Consider the following 20,850-nt stretch of genomic DNA (forward strand, 5'->3'; position numbering starts at 1 on the left):
TCCTTCTTGTGCTTGACCGGTACTTGACCTTATGTGTTAAGATTCTATATTGGATTTGTCATTGTGGAGAGTTAGGTTAAATAGTCACGTATGATGATTAGCATCATCATGAACTAGAAGGAAATGGCACTATGTTGAATTATTAAAGAATGGAGAGAGTACCCACACCATAATAATTTTTTTAAAATCCCCTAACAAGATTATATTCCATGTTCGAATGTGCCCGCTGATCACCGGAATCTTAGGGAAGGGATTATAATTGATGTTGACCACCAACTATTTTTCTTTGCAACTACGACTTTTAGAGAAACATAATGGGAGTAACAAATGACAAAGGGATCGTGACCGTCCAACTCATTCCCATTGTTTGATCAAATCAAATATATAAACTATAATAACAATAATTACAGTAGCAACAATAACAACAATACAACAATTTTAATGTAAATTTACTGGTAAAGAATTATTGCACTATCTGTCTTTTTGACCTGGTTATAATAATAGATTATTGATTTTATTTTCTAGTTATTAATTTAACCCTCTTATAAGTTCCTTCTTGTTGTAAGTTTTATATACTGTCATGCACAAAAGTTAAGTACTATTCATAATTCGTTTCTCTGAATCATTAGTAAATTATTCTTCCTATACTACCCTTTCAGTAGCGCCAAATTCGTTCACCACTAGTGGGAACATTGAGGGTAATATGGTAAAAGCACTGAGTTATGTTAGCCGGCAGAATGTATAGTGCACCTTTCAAATTTCGAACATATATTACTAGTAGTATGTAGTGTGTATTTTAATGCATTGAATGAGAATTATTGCTCTTTCACTGAAGCAATTATTAATTTCTTATGAGCTTCTATTCTCTTCTCCAACAGAAAGATTCTTTCTTAGCCATTCCAAATCAAGGCTACATACTTCTTTTCTTTCATTTTTTTTTTTCGTTCTTTGCCAGTTTCCTGCATGTCTATTCTTTGAATAGCATATTCTAACCTTCTTACATACACAAGAATATCAAGATGTTTGACGCATTGCTAAAAAGCAAGTTCTACACCAAATGGTGAGATTGTCAATTCTTTAATTTTCTATCTTGTTTTCTTAGTATTAACTGAATAGGAGTACATTTTGTTTCATTTTCTGGGATGGTGATGCCTCAACTTTTTTGCGACTAAGGCATAGTAATAATTGTCGGTGATTCTTGTCATCATAAAAGTAGTCTTCATTTCCTTTTTGTGTGTGTTTTGTGTGGTACAGCAAGTCTACAATGAAGCTGACAAAGACTCGAATCGTGATGATCAGAAAAAAGAGAGATGCTATGCTGAAATACTTGAAGAATGATATGGCTGACCTTCTTAAATCTGGAGTGGATGTCAACGCTTACGGCAGGGTAATTTTCTTTTCTCAAAGCTTGGTTTGATATTCTTAAGGATCTTTTTGTTTGATGATAATGCAGACATTAGCATTTCTTATTCCTCAATATTGTCATTCATTTGTTTCATACTAGTTCCTTTTCTAGATTCTGTATGACTTTTAGATGAAGTCTGTGTATTTTCTCCTTCTTCTCCGATGTTTGGATAGCTTCATAGCTCGATCAATTGATTATGATCTAAGATTTCTTGTTCATGTAATGAACAGGCTGAAGGCCTTCTAGTTGAGCTGAATATCTCAAGCTGTTACGACTTATTGGAGCAATATTGTCTGCATATTTTGAGTCATCTCACAACTATGAGTAAACAGAGGTACATTGGATTTTTTTTCCCCTTTAGGTGATGCCAGAAGTATCTGAGACCTGAATTGTTAATATTTCATTTGCATATAGTGCAATTTATGTTGATATGCTGCTTCCTCTTCTCACCATCCCAGTTGTCAAATGAAGTTGATATTTCATATGTCAATGTCTAAACTTGGAAAGCTTTGCATAGAGAACACCCTCAAACTCCACTACCTCCCCAAAATAATAAACAAAGGAGACAAGGAAATTACCATTTTTTCAGTTGCATTTGCCTTCACTTTCTCATGCAATTGTCATCTTGTCACTTAAGTTTCATTTGGAGCCTATTTGGTTGCATAGATAAAGACTAAAGAGAGGCCAAAATATTTTAGAAGGACCTTCCAATTTATCTTGGCTTGTTGGGATGACCCTTCTTTCTTCTCCGACCCCTATTTACCGAGGCAGGTGAAGACTAATAAAAATTAGGTTGTATATGATTTTATTAGATGGAACGGGTGATATACAAACTTAATGCTCAAGGGAAGGAAAATACTATTTCTCTTGAAGCATCTTTCAAAAAGCTAAATTTGTTCTGTAAGGAAGAGAGGGAGCAATAGATTTTATGCAACTAAAATGTAGCAGTGTTTTTTAACTCCATCTTTCATGTATGTTATAGAAGGGGAGCCTCGGTGTAACTGGTATGTTATAGAAGGAGGTCATGGGTTCAAGCTAGTGAAACTCTCTCTCTCTTGCAAAATCTTTGCCAAAGGCTGCCGCTCACAATGTGACCCCCCTCGCGGTCCATTCCTTCTCCTGACCCCGCGCATAGCCGGAACTTAGTGCACCGGGCCGCCCCTTACATGTGTGTTATACACTCTATAATAACTGTGAGGTGAGATGGCATATTGAAAATATTTTTACTTTTACTTTCCATGCTGAACTTCTCCATACCAATCCCTTAGTTCCTGGTAATTTTTGTTGTTAGGGAGTGCCCAGAGGATTGCAGAGAAGCTGTATCGACTTTGATGTCTGCAGCAGCAAGATTTTCTGATGTGCCAGAATTACGTGAACTGAGAGCTATATTTACTGAGAGATACGGAAATTCCCTCGATTTTTTTTTGAATAAAGAAGTAATTTACTCATTGTCTTCAGCAACATATAGTACTCATACATAACTTAATTTTACTCGGAACTCTTTTTGCTTCTCCCTTTAAAACAAATTCATTCTCATTCTTGACAGTTTATTACAAAGCTAAAGTCACAACCACCAACAAAGGAGATGAAGCTTCAGTTGCTGCAGGCAATAGCAGTAGAATCTGGTGTAAGATGGAATTCAAAGGCTTTGGAGCATAAGCTACATAAACCACTGATACCTGTACAAGTAAGCTTCTATACAATCACCAGAGAAATTCATGTATCTTGTCATTTGTTGGGATCTAAGTCAACTTGCATTGATATCATAATACTTATAGTAATGTGGAGAATTGGATGGAGTTCCTTTGTCATTTTTTGGCCATCACATCTTTGAGTCTCCAGGTTAAATATTATGGTTTCTTTTACTATTAATGAACAGAAGGAAATGATGATCCTTCCAATTAAAAACTGAAGTGCAATTATCAGTCAAGTGCATTCTTATGTTGGTGAGGTATTGGATGATTGATTGATTTTGGCATTCTGGCTTCAACTTTGTGTGCAGGCGTTCCTAAACGAGTTTTTAGTTGTTTCTTACTGTCTGTTCTTGATTCAACACACTTCCACTATGGTGTCCTAGTAGATACCGTTACTTTCTATCGAACCACAGTACTATTATTTGATTAGATCATCGAAACTTACATAGTTCATGGCAAAGTTTCTGCTTCTGTATATAATCACATTGTCCTTAAATTGTAGTTAGACTATGTCGAAGAAAGTTTCCCAGCCTAATCAGTCTTCTTTTGCACTTTATACCTATCTTTCACAGGGCTTTCCAAATAGTCATAATGATGAAGAGCACAAATTGCGCAAGAAACTGGATGCATCAGCTCAGAGGAAAGAGCATCAAAAAGCTAAACTTAATCATGAGAATGCAAGGGAACATGTGACTTCAAAAGCGACAAGGGAGCATCATTCATCTCATGGAAGAAAAGAAGTCCATGGTGATGTACAAAGTTTGCCTAGGGGAAGGGAGAGTGACAAACAGAAAAGCGATAATGTAAGGCGTGCATCCAATAGATATTTAGATGACACGCCTCCAATAAAAGGTATTGAAGCGGATAGTATTGGCAGAAAAGGACAACAAAATGAACCCGCAGAGATCATTAGAAGTGTTTCTGAAGAAGAATCTGATGACAAAAAGCCATTCTATTATCGGTCATTTCAGCCTAATTACAACAAGTCAAGAGCATGCATTTCAAAAAACAGTTCAGATGCATCTCCTATCGGTTCCACTGGGGAGGCTCAGGGATATACAGAGATGACTGAGAGGGCGAAAGATGAAGATACCTGTGTAAATGATACAATCAAAAAGCTAAAACCGAAATCAGTTAGGACACGTCTGCAGCCAACGCGTGGTTGTGAGGAGGACTCGGGTAGACTGAAAGGCAAGGAAAGGGAGAAGGGGTTTACTAGTGGAGTGAAAGAAGTAGCAAGAGATGGAAAACATGGCATAAAAATCGCAAACGGTGATCATCTTGATCAACGGGATGAAGAGGAAAAGATGATGGACAGTCTTTTAATGCACTATACGAGGAAACAGGTCCAAAATGATCAACTTAAGACACCAAAATCAGTCGTTAAGCTATCTAAAGTAGCTCAAGTTGAGACGGATGGAGTCTCACGGCAGAGATTTCCAGCATCCATACCTGTTGAATTGAAACAAGCAAGTCCAGTAGCACTCAAAGAAGCAAATTCCTTTGAACATGATATGTTGAGTCCAAATGGGCATATCCATCCGAAGCTGCCAGATTATGATGACTTTGTCACTCGACTGGCTTCTCTCAGAGGAAAATAAAAAGGAATAACTTTGTACGTAGTTAGATGGAACCGTTGTACCATTCTTCATCTTACTGGTTGCTTTCTCATCAAATTCTTTGTTAATGAGTTAGGATGGTTATCAGGAAGTATATAAAAGTGTACATGTGCGTTGGGCATATAATTCATGGCTAGCATTGAACTGTGGAGAATACTATATCAAGAGCAAGAACTTTTAGGAGTATCACATAGAAGGAAAGGAAGAAAAGAGAAGTCCAAAGGTATAGTAAATACTCGATCGCTTGAATGGTCATTTAACTTGATGAACGGCCATCAGAATCAGCTATCTTTTTCTTGTCTTTCAAAAGTATCTTACTTTACCTTGTTCACTTTAATGGTCATTTTAGTCGGATTTTGTATTTTTGGTGAGAATTAATGATGTGGCAAGTTTAATTTTAAGAAAATAGTTAATACACTAATTTAGAACACGACGAATTTAAAATAGTTAACTTGTGATGAATGGACATCAATCTCTTAAAGGTAAGATGATAGAATTTATGGGTTCACACTTTGCTAGTTCACAATCTGAGAGTTTACTTAAAACAGTCTAAGGGACCTGGTCCCTAAACTGTTTTCACAGATAATGACAAGAAGTAAATAAGACATGATATTTACGTGGAAAACTCCTTGCTCAAGGGATTAAACACCACGACCTACCGGAGTAGGATTTCCAACTTCACTAAAATGAGCACCTTCAGCTTACAACCTATTGCAACCTAGGAATTAAACTCTTAATCCCTAACCCTTACAATACATCCATTGTAAGCACCTTTACAATAACTCTATTACAAAGCTCCAAGTCTTGACTAACTCTAGCCAACGACTTAACTGATACTTAGCTAACTCTAGCCTAGAAAATAAAGTTACAAAGATTGAAATCTGTCCTACTATGATGCTTCTTGATAGGCAGTGCAGGAATACAAATTAAGAACACGAAACAAGACTCAACTATCCTAAGGACTTCAGATGTCTTCAGTGGCAGGAACTGGTCCCTCTGATTGTTGAGATCTTGTTCTTGTGGGCACCTTGAGAAAGGTGGCTGCTACATTTGAGAGAAATGTGATTTTCAGATTTGCAAGTGTTAGGTCAAATAATCCCAACATGTTGTGTATATATATAAGACCAAGTAGAGAGCATGCCGGAAACATGTCACCATGGATGGTGACTTTTCAAGGACATTTAGCTTTTAGCATACATACGAGCCGCCGCAATTTCGCCTGTCGTATGCAGATTACACGTGCGAACGATTAGCCTTTTACGGTTTAAGTACGACTCCCATGGGACCTGATGGAGGACTTGGTCCTTGGCTTGTTTGTCAAATCATCAAAACTATAAAATGCTATAACTCATCAATTTTACCCTTTTTGATGATGACAAACTTGTAAGTGATATTCCCCCTGACGCCCAGGTTTCTTCTTCATAGTAAGCTCAGGTAGGGTGAGACCAATTTCTCCCTGAGTACTTTTCGCAACTATGCAATATTCAACTAGCTCGGATCCAGGAACTTCCCCCTGAGGACATGTCCCTCAAAGATCATTGTACCGTATCAAGAGCAGGTACCCTTGCATAGTCAACTTCAACAATATATTTTTGCACCTTTTGTCGGTACTTGGAGAACCAGGTTCCCTTTATCAATTTAGCCTTTAGACAACATGTGACATTTTCATTCTTACTCCTGACCACATGGAGCTAGTTAAGCAACATTCAACATTTTTAGGACTTCCCCTCTGAGATCATGATTCTCAGCATCATGTACCATATTAATTTTAGACGGGACCAAGTCCCCTATTGCATATGATGGATGAGAATGCAATGTTTGCATTTGTAGGATTACCCCTTCCATTTGGAACACGGTTGCGAGTGATGCACTATCAAACACTTATACACGCACAACTCTCACAACACTTCAAGCATTACTAGGCACAACTTTTTCTCCCACAACACTTCAAGCATTAACAGACACAACTTTTCCCCCTCTTTTGGCATCATCGAAAAGAGAAATGCAAAACACAGACAAATAGAAGTCTAGTGGCATGAGCTCAGAGCCACTTGGGCAACACAACATGATAAGAGCAGGGCATATATAGTAGAGTAAACAGTGCACAAAACAGAGTAGTTTCCTATAAAACAATGGCCATTTAAATGTATCCAGTAGGAAGCAGTCATAAACGCACAAAACATGATAATTTAAAGAGTCAAAATGATCAATGTTATAAAAATAGAAAAAGACACGGTTTAGGAAGGACAGGATAGGAACAGGACTGAGGTTGGAAAGGATTTACCGAGAGAAAGCTTTGAGGGCTGCTCTTTGATCCTGGATCATTTGATCACGTTGCTCATCCAGCTTGTTCCTCAGCTCCTCATTCTCAGCTCTCAACTTTGCATTAGCAGTGGTTAGTTCTGTTATGGGACCAGGTTCCCGAGCCTTAGCAGCCATTTTTTTCTTCTTTTTCTTCTCACTCAAGAGCTTCTAAGGAGAGGGTTTGTTTCTAAAAATAGAAGATATGATTAAGACACTCTCCCATGATATTTAAAATGGCTACTGCTGAAGAAGATGCAGTAAAAGTGCAGAAGGCACAGAGTGAATATATGTAATCAAGGATGCCGTGTTGGGGCAAATATGAGGAGACCTGGTCCTTCCTGCCTCTCAAGAAAGTGTGATGTTTCTGAGTATGGTTGCTGAGTGCATAAGCTTATTCAACAAGGCAAAACATTCTAAGCAACATCAAAGACCAGGTTGCTGACACTAAATAGACAACATGATAAATAGACAACATGATTAGAAGAAGCTCTTTCCCTTCTACAATGGCTATGATAAGGGAGAGGTACATTATGGTAAAAAGTGTTTTTCGGTGACATCTAATTCGCATATGTACTGTTACAAGTATACACGCATGGATGTTTCAGAACAACGCAAGCATAAGTGATACTGCATATTTCGTAGTGTTTGCCCGGATGTTTTTTTTTTCCCAAACAAATAGTCAAGAGGCCTGGTCTCTGCAACTCAGGTTAGTAGTCTCTTCAAAGACCTGTATGAAATGGAAATTGTCATTTAAGTGCCAAGTCACCAAAGCTGCTCCCTTTTAATTTTTGAAATCTTCCTCCAAACGTTACACCTTCTCTAAATCGAGCCGATAAAAAAAAAAAAAAAAAAAAAAACTCAAAACCCAACCCATTCATCACTTTACCCATTAAAACACCCTTGATTTCTCTTTCCCTTCCTCACTTGAAATAAAAAAAAAACCTCAAATTGCTCTCTCATTTCTGTTCTTCGGCATACAAACATGCTCTCTCTAAACTCTCTTCATCCTTCTTGGAATGAAAAAAAAAAAACCATTATGTCTAACGAAGAATCCACCATTCATGCTTTAACTGAAACTGCCCTCACTTTCTCACCGTCCAAAACCCAAACTCCTCCTGAATCAGATCAGCGTATGTCCTCCCCAAAACCCCAAACTCTTATCGATCAAAATCCCGTCACCACTTCCTCAAAATCCTCTGTCTCCAGCCGAACTCCAAGAAAAACTGTACCTTCAACAACCATTCCTGATCAAATCGAAAAACCTGACTCTGTTAGTAGTGGTCATATAATATCTGTGTCTAGATACTTTCTAACTACTAATGAAATGGAAGGACAAGACAATAGAGTAGAAGTTATGAGTTAATCTATTGGGAAAGTAGAGGAGTCAAACCTAGATAAAGAAAACCTGGTCTCTCAAGACATGTATGAAGGTAACTCTCCTTCCTTTGATCTTAGTAAAGGAGTAGAGGAGTCAGTAGTGGAGTCTCCCATAAAAGTGGTCTCTGGGATTGGTCAAGGACGGTCTGGTGGCTTAGACAGTAATGGAGTTCTTATAGAAGAGATTGCACAAACCATAAGCACTATAAGTATTTAGGGAGTTTAAGGCCTTTAGAGGAAATGAAGGAGGGACCTACTCCTTCAGTACAAAAGAGCACCTGAATCTGAACTCAGAACATCTCCTGTGTGGGACAAGACACAAGTTCGTCTAGAATGTGTTGACACCCAATTTTGTCCCTCATCTATTCCGATTTAGTCCCGTAGGCTTCTAATTTTATTGATAATCTAAATACTTTTTACTCATTACTATGTTATCATTATTGCTGCTATTATTTGCAGGTAACGCTACTTTATTACAATTAGTATTTTAATACTACCCTCACATTACTACCTATTTATTACTTGTTAATCATAAATTTAAGATAGATAATATTTCTTACGCTATTATTACATTATCTATATATTTATAGTTTGCTATTATTAACAAATTAGTAACATTGAATTATATCCTTAATACCATTAATTACTAATTATGTGACTATTACATACACTTCCAAGTCATAAATTCCCATGAGGAAGCATGAGAATCGGAAAAAGACCAACAAAGCAGCCCAATTAATCTCCATCGCTCAGCCAAACAAATGGCCCAATTTTTGGCCAATTTTAGTAGCCCAAATGAAGCCCATCCGAATTAAGACCAGCCCGGTTGAACAAAACAGCCCCTTTCCCATTTGGCTTAAACCTAATTCATTCACCAACATCAACAGCTACGTCCATCCTTCTTCTCCCCATTCCATTTTCGATTTATATCCAAAACTTTACCCAACCATGGCAGACCATCACCATGCCATTTCGGTGCAAAGATTATCTCTTTCTATCTTTGTCTGATCATATTTTAACGCCTCTGTCTCGTTTCGTGTTTGGATAGTACATCAGATCTCGAAGCTAGAGTCTCAATCTCACCATTTTGAGTACAAATCTGACTAAATCACGTGAACGGGCTGCAAGTTCGTCCTTGCTTGCTGCTACTTCTGCCGTGGCCTGCTGCTTCTGCTGCTAAAAGCCAAACGGCTATTTTGAACCTCTTTTCTTTATTTTGAAACTCTATTCTCGATTTCCCGCTCGAGGAACCCTAATTCGTATGTATAAATACTAACGTTTTGGAGCCCTAATGATTTTTTTTTTGAGTCGTCACCCAACTCGAAATACACTACCAGATTCCAAAATTTACTTCGTTTTTAGGAACTTTAACCGTGATAAAGGTCTCACTTTATTTCTGTTGGATGATAGCCATAAGGGAGTCGTTCGAACTCATTATGTAGAGCTTCGGATCTGTTCGTTACGAGAGTAGATTCGTGACCCCTGTCCCCGTTCACCGCACCAACAAAACGTCAGTACATCATCTTCTATTTCGAATCTAAAATTTCGTCATTGTAGTCATGTTCGTTATGTGTGTGTTGAGACCGCCGGGTTTTCTTTAGATTTTTTATGTGTTAGATGTCGTGAAATAAAAAAGGAGTTAAAAGTCGGCTTACTGATTATTGACGATATTCGAATATAAAATATGAGTCTGTATTTAATAGCTTAATTTATGCAGTCAACGTCCTGTAGATTATGGTATTCGACCTGTTTGTGATTAAGTTATTTATCAACTTTATTACTTGTATATCTTGTCGAATCCATGAGAACATGGTTATTATGTCGACGTGAGTTTGCATTTTACGTTCTTTCGTATACCTTTGTTTTAGAATCTGGATTAACTAAGTTGAGGTTTTAAGCTTCCCCTGTCAACTGTTCTCCGAGTTTTAACGTGTCTTTTTGATGTGTCCAACCGCCTAATGCTACTTCGGATAAATAACAAGGTAATCTCGTAACGGTCGTCGTAATACGAGGACATCATTTTTACAACATGGTTAACTGAATCTTGGCTGAATATGATGTTCGAATTTGAAAGTATTTTGAGATCGTATTAGCAAACCTTGACATAAGTTTGGTCTCTTCTTTCACTTTCATTCTGAGAAGAATTCTATTTAAGGAATCGTAGCGAACCTCGGATGCTAATCTTTACTATTCTAAATATAGATGAAATTTTGTGTTCCAAAAGAGTGGTCTTATTGAATAACAGTTAGCACTAAATAGCTTTTCTTGTGCTTCCCGTCATTATGACGTATGAGATAATTGTATGAGATAGTTTAGTACAATACTACTACAAGGTGATTTTCCCCCCTTTAGTTGTTTTAATTAGCTTCTGTCGATTGCTTGCTGTTTCGGTTCACATTTTAGTTAAATGTGGTATTAGGATGTTTGGTGTAGTAGTCAGTATAGCAGCATATCTATTTGTGATTTATTTGCTAATTAGCAAAGTAGGCGATAAGATGTGAGTTTATATGATACGTTGGTTAAATGATCATGTTTAATCTAAATGTTGTTGTTAAAAGTCGAGTAGGCTAGTTAAGAATCCGTGTTCGATTACTGCTTGTTCACGTTCATGTTGGTGCACAACGCTGTCATGATGCTTTTAAATGTTTCATATAAGTTTAGTGATTATACAATGCCACAACTGCCTGAGATTAAGGCTTATAAGAGGTAAATCTAGTTTGATATAGGATATGTATGCGCGTACATGGTGATATCACATGGTCTTAGTAACATTTTATCTAGTTATTGTGGTTAGTAAATTTGCTAAACTGCGATGTATTTGGCCTTATTTGTGGATTACATACTAATCTTTTTTTTCTTCATTTTTGTATGCATGGACACCGCATACGAGTCCGAGGGACTCGTCACCTCCCGCCTTCGGTATTGGGCTAAAAGCCCAACAAAATCCTCCTATCGAGTCAGCCCACCCGCAGCCGAAGATAAAATTAAGGCCGAGGCCCATAACAAAGGGCGGCGAACAAAGCGGCCTTACAATGGGCCGAGCCCCTTTAAATCATTTACTCCTCCATTTTATTTTACTTTGTGCATTTAATTTGTAATTACATGACTAACACTTTACTTGTTTTATTTGCTTAGATTAAGGTGAACCTTAGCAGAACTAGTAGGTTAGTATGATGGGTAGTTAATTTAAAAGAGAAACCAGCAATTAGCCCCATAGATTTCATTCCTCTTTTCATGTTGAAATGATTCATAGTCTATAATATTTATTTTAGAATAATGGATTTTCAAAATAGCATGACCATATATTTTGAGTTAAAAGAATCATGATTCACTTTTACTATCTTAGAAGATTTAAGACGTCACTGATATGCGAAATATGAACTCAAATATACTCTATAAACAATTTTCAAGATTTACCCTAGTATACATATTTTTAGCCGAAATTGGTTAAATAAAGAAAAAGAAAGAAACTCACTTCTTTAGCATCCTATTTATAAAGATAAGTTTAGATTTTCTACGTCACCATATCCATATGACATAATTTTATCAAAAGGTTCAAATCTGCTAAGTCTTCTCTTAAAAGCTATTACTTATATGCAAACTATCATATTTTCTACAAGTCTTATTTTAAACAACATTATTATATTTTATTTATAACTTTAGCAATACTTATAAAGCTATTTTCTTTTCTATAACACTACATTTACACTTAGCCTAACTAATCATAAGTCCGGTCGGTTAACCATTGTTAATGGGTCTTAAAGGGTGCCTAATACCTTCCCTTTAGACTAATTGAACCCTTACCTAGAATCTCAAGTTTCGCAGACTTTTAAAGTTAACTTTAGATAATTACTTTAATTAACTTTAGGTGTCCTAATTCACCATAATAATTAGGTGGCGACTCTTAACTTTAAATAACCCTGGAATTACCCGGATGTTGTAAACTACTTTGACTTCGGTTAAAATAGGGTATGACAGAATGAACTTAGACTTATTTTTAAATCCTGAAACTGTGCCTTATGATGCTATACCTCTGGCTGAGATTTCATCAGAGAAGGATTATGTTCATAATGACCATGCTGATGAATCTGATGAGGATAAAATACCTCTAATCTTTAAGCTGAGAAAAAGATCTGGGGCTAAAGAATGTGAAGAATGCACACCGACTGTGAGAATTACCTTTGTTCGAACTGCACTAAGAACTAGATTGAGAAAGAAGGTTGCATAGGTATCTCTGGATTCGGCTCTTCAGGCCAATAAAGCAAGAGGTATTAAAAAGACTAGAGGCTCTCCAAAGGAGAAGTCAATTGATTGATGAAGTTGAACTGGTAGATGTGGAAACTGCAATAGTTAATGATGAAAATAATGAAGAAGAGGTATAAGTGGAAGAAGCTTAGAGAGGAAAAACTCTAAGAAAGGAAAGAAGGAAAATAAGAAGAGGAGTGAGCAAAGGGTCAAACCAGTTGGGGGTGACAAATCTACCAAAGGAACTCAATCTTCTAAGAAATAGAAGGATAGATGCAATGAGGAATCAGGTTCCTAAAGGAAGTAGAGGGTGGGCAAAACTGTTGCTCAGAGTGAAAAGGAAAGAAGGAAAAATCTGAAGAAACAAAAGGTGTTGTTGGGTAGGGTGTTTGACCCTGAAATTGCTGACAAATTTGAGATGAGAGGACTGCTTGAAATCGTTGAATTTCAGAAATAGAGTCATCGGTTTGCTCCACCAGTCCTAAGTGCTTACAAGGTACAAGTAGCTGAGTTTTTTGCCAATCTTTGCTACTTTTATGATCATAGCACCCTTATTACATCAGTCAGCTAGACTGAGTTTATGTTAACTGAAGAACTTTTGGGTGAAATTTTAGATGTTCCTATTGAAGGAATAAGAACCATTGATGGAGTTGCTTTAAGCAACTTTAAAGTTATGATTTCCAAGGATGTGGTAGAAATTACAGGTGCAAGGGAAAGACTCCTAAAAAAAGAGCTAAAACTGGAGTACCAACTCATGTTTTAGTTGGTCAACAAAGTGCTGCTTCCAAGGGTAGCATTGTTGCCTCCATCACAGACCTTGTGCTTATAGAGGCATTGACTTACCTCCAATCTATCAACCTTCCTGCAATCATGATTGAGAATATGATCAAGGTGGTAAATGCACCAGAAAGAAAACATGGGCTTCCTTAGAGGTTCTCTCTGACTAGGCATTTGCGTATTTCAAGGCCAAGACTGACAAAGCTACTAAGGGATCCAAGAAACATATATTCTCCATAGCCACCCTAGAAGAATGTGAATGTACATCTAGGAAAGGTGGTGTTGGAAGTACCTCCACAGTCTTAACTCTGCTTAAGGCACAAGAGATAACCATTGCCGAAATACAAAAGGTCAAAGCTGAAAATGCTCTTCTTCAGGCTCGACTATCTGAGAAAGAGAAAGAAGATAGTTCTCAAAGTACTTTAGAGGCGGCAAGAATTGAGATTGAGAGGCTCAAAGCAGAAAATGAGAGATTGACACGGATGGTGGATGAGCTCAAGAACCAGATGCTCCAGGACCAATGTGTCGACAGTGAAAGCTTGGACAAATTTCTGAATGCTCTGACTCAACACTCCCAAAATCCCTAGTCTTCCTATGTTAAAATTCCTCCTTCTGTGTTCTCCAGTTTTAAATCATGTTCCCTGATCCTACGTTTTTGCTTGGTGATTGGCACGTATGACAATCTTTATTTTCATGCATTTTCTGACGTGCCTACTATGTTTTGCTAATACATTAATAGTTTGGGAATTTATTATGGTTTGTGCTTGATTATTTGCTTGCCTAATTCTCTTACATCTCATGTTATGTTTCCCCTGTGGCTCTGAGTTAGTAATGTTGACCTTTTTTTTGCTTACACTAATTACCCTTTTCGATAATGCCAAAAGGGGGAAAAGTAGTATTAAATGAGTAATAAATGATTGAGATTGAGCACAGTAGGGGAAAGGATGATTGAGATTGAGCACAGTAAGGGAAAGGTGGTATACATATGTCTCATGTGCTTGTGAAAGAGGAAAAGGTCTGAAATACATCTGTCTCATGTGCTTGTGAAAGGGGGAAATGTCTGAAAACTGGGAAACTGACATATGTCTTTGACAGCATCATGTCTTCCATCCTTGGTACCGCTGTGTTTGTAACATGTTGTTATGTTCTAAAAATAGTCTGCTCTGCAGGGGGAACAAGTGGGATTTGGTCCTCAGGGGGAACATCGCTTCTAAATTTGTCATCATCAAAAAGGGGAAAATATATAAGATATGATACGTTCTATATTTTGATGACTGTCAAATCGTGAAGAAACAGAGCAAAGCCTAGTCTTCTATCTGTTTTGTCTGTACAACTTGCAATCAACAATCACAGCTGTAAAGCTGCAAGTGTTCATTGTGTGCAAGGACGACAGTGCTACAGCGGACTAAAGGTCAAACATAAAGATGAGTTGTCTCTATCTCACTTCTCATGTTTCCTACTATATAAGAAACATGTTACAAGATCTTATGTGAGCCTTGAAAAACCAAAATTTCACCATTACAAGAGCAACCGACACAGGGTTCTTCAAGTGCCTCCAAATGCACAACTACAACAAACTGCAGGACCTTCTCCTTACAAGTTAAGATGTTTTAGGTCCTTAAGTTTGTTGAGTCTTTGTCTTTTGCTCTATAAATTCTAAACCTACTATTCTCTAAGGGAATCTGTTGTGTAGGTATTATGAATTCTCAAAAGTTGTTTGTAGGTTATTTACCTACTTAAGATTTTGAGTGGTACACTTGTCTAAAGGTAGTCAAGGTGTATTAGTTGGTTTGGCTAGAGGTAGTCAAACTTTGTTGAGTGCTTGGCTAGAGGTAGTCAAGAGTGTATAGCTTAAAATACGGTTATTGTAAGGGTGAGGAATTAAGGGGTTAATTCCTAGATATCAAGAGGTTGTAATTTGAAAGTTGCTCAGTTAGTTGAAATCTTACGTGCTAGGTTTCAGTTACAAGCATCCTCGCGATGCCAAAATCACTAACATGAGCTGTCAGATCATTGTCAAGAAGCACATTGCTAGGATTTAGATCACAATGAACTACCGATGTTGGGCACCGGTAGTGAAGATAATGCAATGCAGCAACAACATCTGCTGCAATATTTATTCTTTGAAGAATATCCAAATTTGGATATACATGTTGTCTTTCTTGAGGATGCAGCTACTTATCCAAGTTCGCATTTGGCAGGAATTGGTATATAAGAGCCTTGAAATCGTTTCCATGTAAATCAAAACTTGAGCATATACTTAGAACCTTCACGAGGTTTCTGTGGCGAATGTTCCTTAACGCTTGGCATTTAGCTAGTAAGCTTTTGGAAGCTCCTTTCCGCTGGAGATCAAGAACCTTAACTGCAATAGCTATTTCACTTGGCGGAAGAGCTCTTACGTATACTCTGCCAAAGTTACCGATCCCTATCAGATTCTGTGATGAGAATCCCCTGGTTGCATTATGAAGCTCCTTGTATGTTATTTTGGGGTGGAAGTGGATATCCTCGCATGATGATGTCGGAGGAAGTTCAGTTCTTGAGTTCTTCTTCTTGTAAATAAAGGTTAATGTGGACAATGTCAGAAGCAAGAAAGAAAATGTAATGACAATTGCCAGCGTGACCTTAAGTGCAACATCTTTCTTTCTTGGTTTTCCTTTGTTTGTTACAAGGCATGGATGTAAATCTAGCTGTGAGATTCCCCCACAAAGGTTGTTTCCTTCTATTTCAACTGAACTAGCATTCTTGAACACACCATCTAAGGGAACGTTGCCTTTAAGACTGTTGAATGACAGGTTTATATTAAGTAAAGAGTGAAACTTTACCAAATCCTGAGGTATCGGACCACTTAACCTGTTACTCGAAAGATCTAAATACTGAATACCTATCAATTGTCCCATATTTGGAATGTTTCCTTGGAAGTGGCTGAATTGAAGATAAAGCTTGTTTAAAGAAAAACATTAGCCTATCTCATTAGGTATCTCATCGGACAATTTGTTGTATGAAACATCAAGTGCAGCCAGAAGTTGAATGTTTCCAACTTCACTAGGTAATGCACCAGTCAAGAAATTATGTGACAAGTTAAGTGTTCTAGAAAACGTGGAAAGACCAATGAAATGTTTTGGAATGGTCCCGTTTAAGCTATTGTGAGAAAGGTCACTTTCTTGCAAAAACTTAATATTACCAAAACCAGAAGGTATGGTTCCTTCAAGGCTATTATTATGCAAGGATAGATACAATAACCGTGTAACGTTTCCTAGAGAAGAGGGGATTTCACTAGTTAATTGGTTTGAGGCTAAGTAAAGCTCTTTCAAAGTTGGATGTTTTCCAAGTAAAGCTGGAATATTACCTGTTAAGTAGTTAGGCCCATCCCTAATGTGTTTAAACCAACAAGATTTGGAAACTCTGCAGGAATGCTCCCATGTATATAGTTATTGTAAAAGTTTAGCCAACTCAGCCGGGATGATAAGTTACCAATCGAGCAGGGGAACTCGCCAGTGAACTGGTTGTAGGCAATATCAAGAAGCTGTAGCCTTCTACAATTTGTTAGTGGAGTAAGAAAATTCAGATCATCACTTCTAAGCTGATTAGAATTGACATTAAGAAAAAGGAGAGCCATGAGTTTTCCAAAACTTAAGGGTATGGATCCAGTGAACTTGTTAGCTGTCAAATCTAGCTGGACAAGATTTGGTGCATTGGACATCAAAACAAGTATATTACCGGTGAAACCATTACCACCCAAGTAGAGCCTCTGAATGTTAGGAAAAATAAGCCCCATGTCATCCTTCAGGTCTCCATGAAATTTTTTTTGGCTAATTGAGAGAAGTTGAAGTGTTGAAAGATTGTAAAGTGGAGGTGGGAACACACTAGAAAAATGGTTCACCGCCACTCTGAACACTGTCAGATTTTGCAAAAGGGCTATTGTAGATGGAATTTCTTCTTCAAGATAGTTATAATTCATACTAAGTTCTTGGAGGGATGAAAAATTTCCAAAAGAAGGCGGAAGTTCCCGGTGAGGTTGTTGTTGTTGAGATATAACTTTTGAAGCTTTGACAATGATCCTAGTTCTAGAGGGACTTGTTCTATAAGATAATTGTGATTTAGATCAAAGATTATGTAAGTCATTCTATACAATTTAAGAATGTCTAAACACATATAGAGTGAACTCGCAGCGGAATAATAGATCGACGCACCTCCAGCCATTGTTATGAAACGGTGTCGGCGTCACCGTTGGCTTTCTTTTAACTCCTCCAGTGAGTCTTCTAAGCACTCAGAATATCTCACTAGATGATGCAGTATTTTAGAATGTGATTTTATATGCTTAGGACCCAAACGGACACCTCTATATATAAACTATTCAACCATCAATAACAGTTTTTGTAAAGAAGTTAGCCAGTTACTTAGTGGCCTAATGGGTTATGGAGCAGTTTCAGAAAGTGGAAAAAGGGAGGTTATTTGGTCCAAAACATACAGACCATTTGAAGAAGTTCAAGACATTGTCCGTATACACAATGCTCATGATCATAACTTAAAGAGAATCATAATACATGAATCATGGCACTAGTTCCTCTAAGAGTAAGTAGTATCTTCCATGTATCACAATGTATTATGCCTCTAAGCCTGAGCCCATATTACTTAATGAATAAACCCAATGTTTATTCTAGGTCCATACTTCAGTGATATTTCTCAGAACAAGCAGAATGCGTACACAGTAACAAATATGAGAAATATCATATAAAATAGAGTTTCAAAGAATATTCGTAGTTACAATGGAAAATTTACATTGTGGAACTAAGTCCCATTATGACTACATGATCTTTAAATTTCTGCGGTGGCATGCCTTTAGTTAAAGGATCAGCTAAACTCAGTTCAGTGCTAACATGTTGAATGACCACTTTCTTATCTTTAACATGTTCTCTTATGGCTAGATACTTGATGTCGATATGCTTGCTTCGACTATCACTTTCGTTATTCTGAGCATAAAGCAACAACTGAATTGTCACAATATAACCTTCATGGCTTAGAGATAGAGTCGACAATTCTAACTCCAGAAATGAAACTCTTCAACCATACACTATGTGAGGTAGCCTCAAAACAAGAAACCAACTCAGCCTCCATAGTGAAAGTTGAAATTAAAGTTAGTTTGCACTCTTCCAAGATATAACTCCACTGGCTAACATAAAACTGTATCTTGAAGTTGATTAGCATGAACCAACATAGCCAGCAAAGTCTATCTCAGAGTATCCAAGGACTTTCAAATCATCTGATCGTTTGTATATTAGCATCTTGTCTTTTGTACCTTAAGGTATCTTAAGACTTTATTTGCAGCTTTTGAGTGGTCATGAACTGAGTTACTCTGATATTCTTCTAATATTCCAACAAAAAATGCAATGTCAGGTCTTGTACAAACCCGAGCATACATCAAGCTTCTAACAACAGAAGTGTATGGAATATTTTTCATTTGTTCCCTCTCAAGATTGTTCTTCAGGGTATTGATTCAAATTGAACCTGTCACCCTTCACAATGGGAGCTACACTTGGTGAACAATCTTTCATCCGAAACCTCTCTAATTTTTTTTATTGATATGGGTTTCTTGAGATAGACCTAAGATACCTTGCTGTCTATCTCTATGAATCTTAATGCCAATGACATAAGACACATCACTGATGTCTTTCATATCAAAATTCTTAGAAAGAAATTATTTCACTTCATGTGGCATTCCTTTATCATCGGATGCAAGCAAGATATCGTTGTTACACCCCATATCTTAGAACTTAGGTTAGACGCATATCATTAGAGTTTTAGTGGAAAATGTGATGGTTTGAACGTTTTCTAAAAATGGTTGACAGGCCTACTTCGGGAAACCATAACCCCTTGATTAGTTGGGAATTTGCGAAAGTATCCTTAATGAAAGTTGTAGTATGTAGAAATACCTTTCCAACCATATAAGGAACAGGCCTATCAAATATCGGATCAGATAGATATGATCATCCCAAGATGGCTAATAGTAAGGCACTTAAGATTTGATAGAATCGGCTAATTTTTCGATATATCTGCCTTCCAGCCCAATTTTGTGAAAATACTTTGAGAATTTGAGAAAACTTAAAACATCAAAGTTGTAGCCTTTTGAAATAGATTTCCAACGGTATATTGTGGAGCCCAAACGGAGCTTTGTGCTAGGAGTTATGCCTATTTTGCCGAATGCAGTCAGAAATGGCCTAGGGCGCCGCCTTGGGAGACGCCGCCCGGGGGTCGCGCCAAGCCAAAATGACAGAAAAATATAAAATTCATCAAGCCCTATAATATAGGTGTAGTGCGCTGCCCTGGGTGACGCACCAGGCCAAATTATGCCTGAAATGTCTTTTTTTCGAATTTTATATGTACCCAACTCCGAAAAACTTTTCCCACTTCATTCTAAACCCTTTTTTTGGAGAGAAAACACCATAAGGCTTCCAAAAAGCATCCAAGATGAGTTCCTAGTCCAATCCCATTGATTATTACATCAATCTAACAAAGATTAACGCTAGAATCCCGATCTATTCCATAGATTATCAATTGAATCTTCGTCTTGGACAAAAGAACCCTAGAATCCAAATTCAAGAGGATTGAACTTACAAATGGTAATACTTCTACTCTCTAATCACTTATAGTTGTGAATTGATGAGTTCTTAGAGAATCGTAAATGGGTTTGATAGAGTGTATCATATGAACTATTCTAGGGTTCTGGATTATTAATTTATGATTGTTGTAATCATATGGGTGATGAAGAATAATGTTACTTTCATCAAATTAAGATTGTAGAATCACTTAGAAGTAATAGAATGGGAATTCGGGGAAGAAAACACCATTAATGAAGGTCGTGGAGCTTTATGCCCATTAAGTGTTTGATAAAATGCTTAGGTGACCAAAGCATGGATATTATTGCTAATATAGAATCCCTGTGACTTGTGTTGCTATAGATTAAAGTTGAAACAATTGACAAACATTGTATTACACTCAGGACGGAAATAAGGTATGTGAGGCTAAATCTCTACGTTTGGGAATGTTAATGATTCTCCCTACGACACATTATTTTACAACGTTACTAATTGCCTCAGAAATATAGTTAAGCTTAGTTCCTTGAATAGTTGCAAAACTTCCATTCTCTAGTTTCATAATTTTTTCATGACTTTCATTTCGAATGTTGTGAGCTCAGTATGTAATCGATATAGACTCGTGTTTGAATCCCATGAGTCTTAGTCTAGAATGCTCAGCATGTTTATAAATAGTTAAGCTTCAGCTCTCATAATCAGTTCATGACTACATGTCTGAGTGAATCATTGCCATATATGTCTGTGTTGTATCTTTCAACATGATTGTAAGTTCTTTTATGTAAATTTTTTAATGATAAACAACTATGTTATGGGGCCTAAGGCCGCATTTATGTATACAT

The 20,850-nt window shown here is 37.2% G+C and overlaps 2 protein-coding genes across 2 annotated transcripts; one reads left to right on the top strand and one right to left on the bottom strand.

Annotated features, from left to right (window-relative positions):
- Window positions 1-614: 614 nt before the first annotated feature.
- LOC132040961 (uncharacterized) lies at window positions 615-5,063 on the top strand. Its single transcript, XM_059431662.1, has 6 exons — window positions 615-1,060; window positions 1,255-1,387; window positions 1,636-1,739; window positions 2,697-2,841; window positions 2,952-3,092; window positions 3,672-5,063. Exons 1-6 carry the CDS (start codon window positions 1,020-1,022, stop codon window positions 4,698-4,700), a joined length of 1,593 nt encoding a protein of 530 aa, XP_059287645.1. The 5' UTR covers window positions 615-1,019; the 3' UTR covers window positions 4,701-5,063.
- Window positions 5,064-16,378: 11,315 nt separating this feature from the next.
- LOC132039458 (putative receptor-like protein kinase At3g47110) lies at window positions 16,379-18,879 on the bottom strand. Its single transcript, XM_059429936.1, has 4 exons — window positions 18,718-18,879; window positions 18,201-18,391; window positions 16,893-17,500; window positions 16,379-16,767 (listed from the first exon to the last, which is right to left on the bottom strand). The coding sequence occupies exons 1-4, from the start codon at window positions 18,877-18,879 to the stop codon at window positions 16,379-16,381; spliced, it is 1,350 nt and encodes a 449-aa protein (XP_059285919.1).
- Between the last annotated feature and the right edge of the window lie 1,971 nt (window positions 18,880-20,850).

The sequence above is a fragment of the Lycium ferocissimum genome, chromosome 12 (genome assembly GCF_029784015.1).
Source record: "Lycium ferocissimum isolate CSIRO_LF1 chromosome 12, AGI_CSIRO_Lferr_CH_V1, whole genome shotgun sequence".
NCBI lineage: Eukaryota > Viridiplantae > Streptophyta > Magnoliopsida > Solanales > Solanaceae > Lycium > Lycium ferocissimum.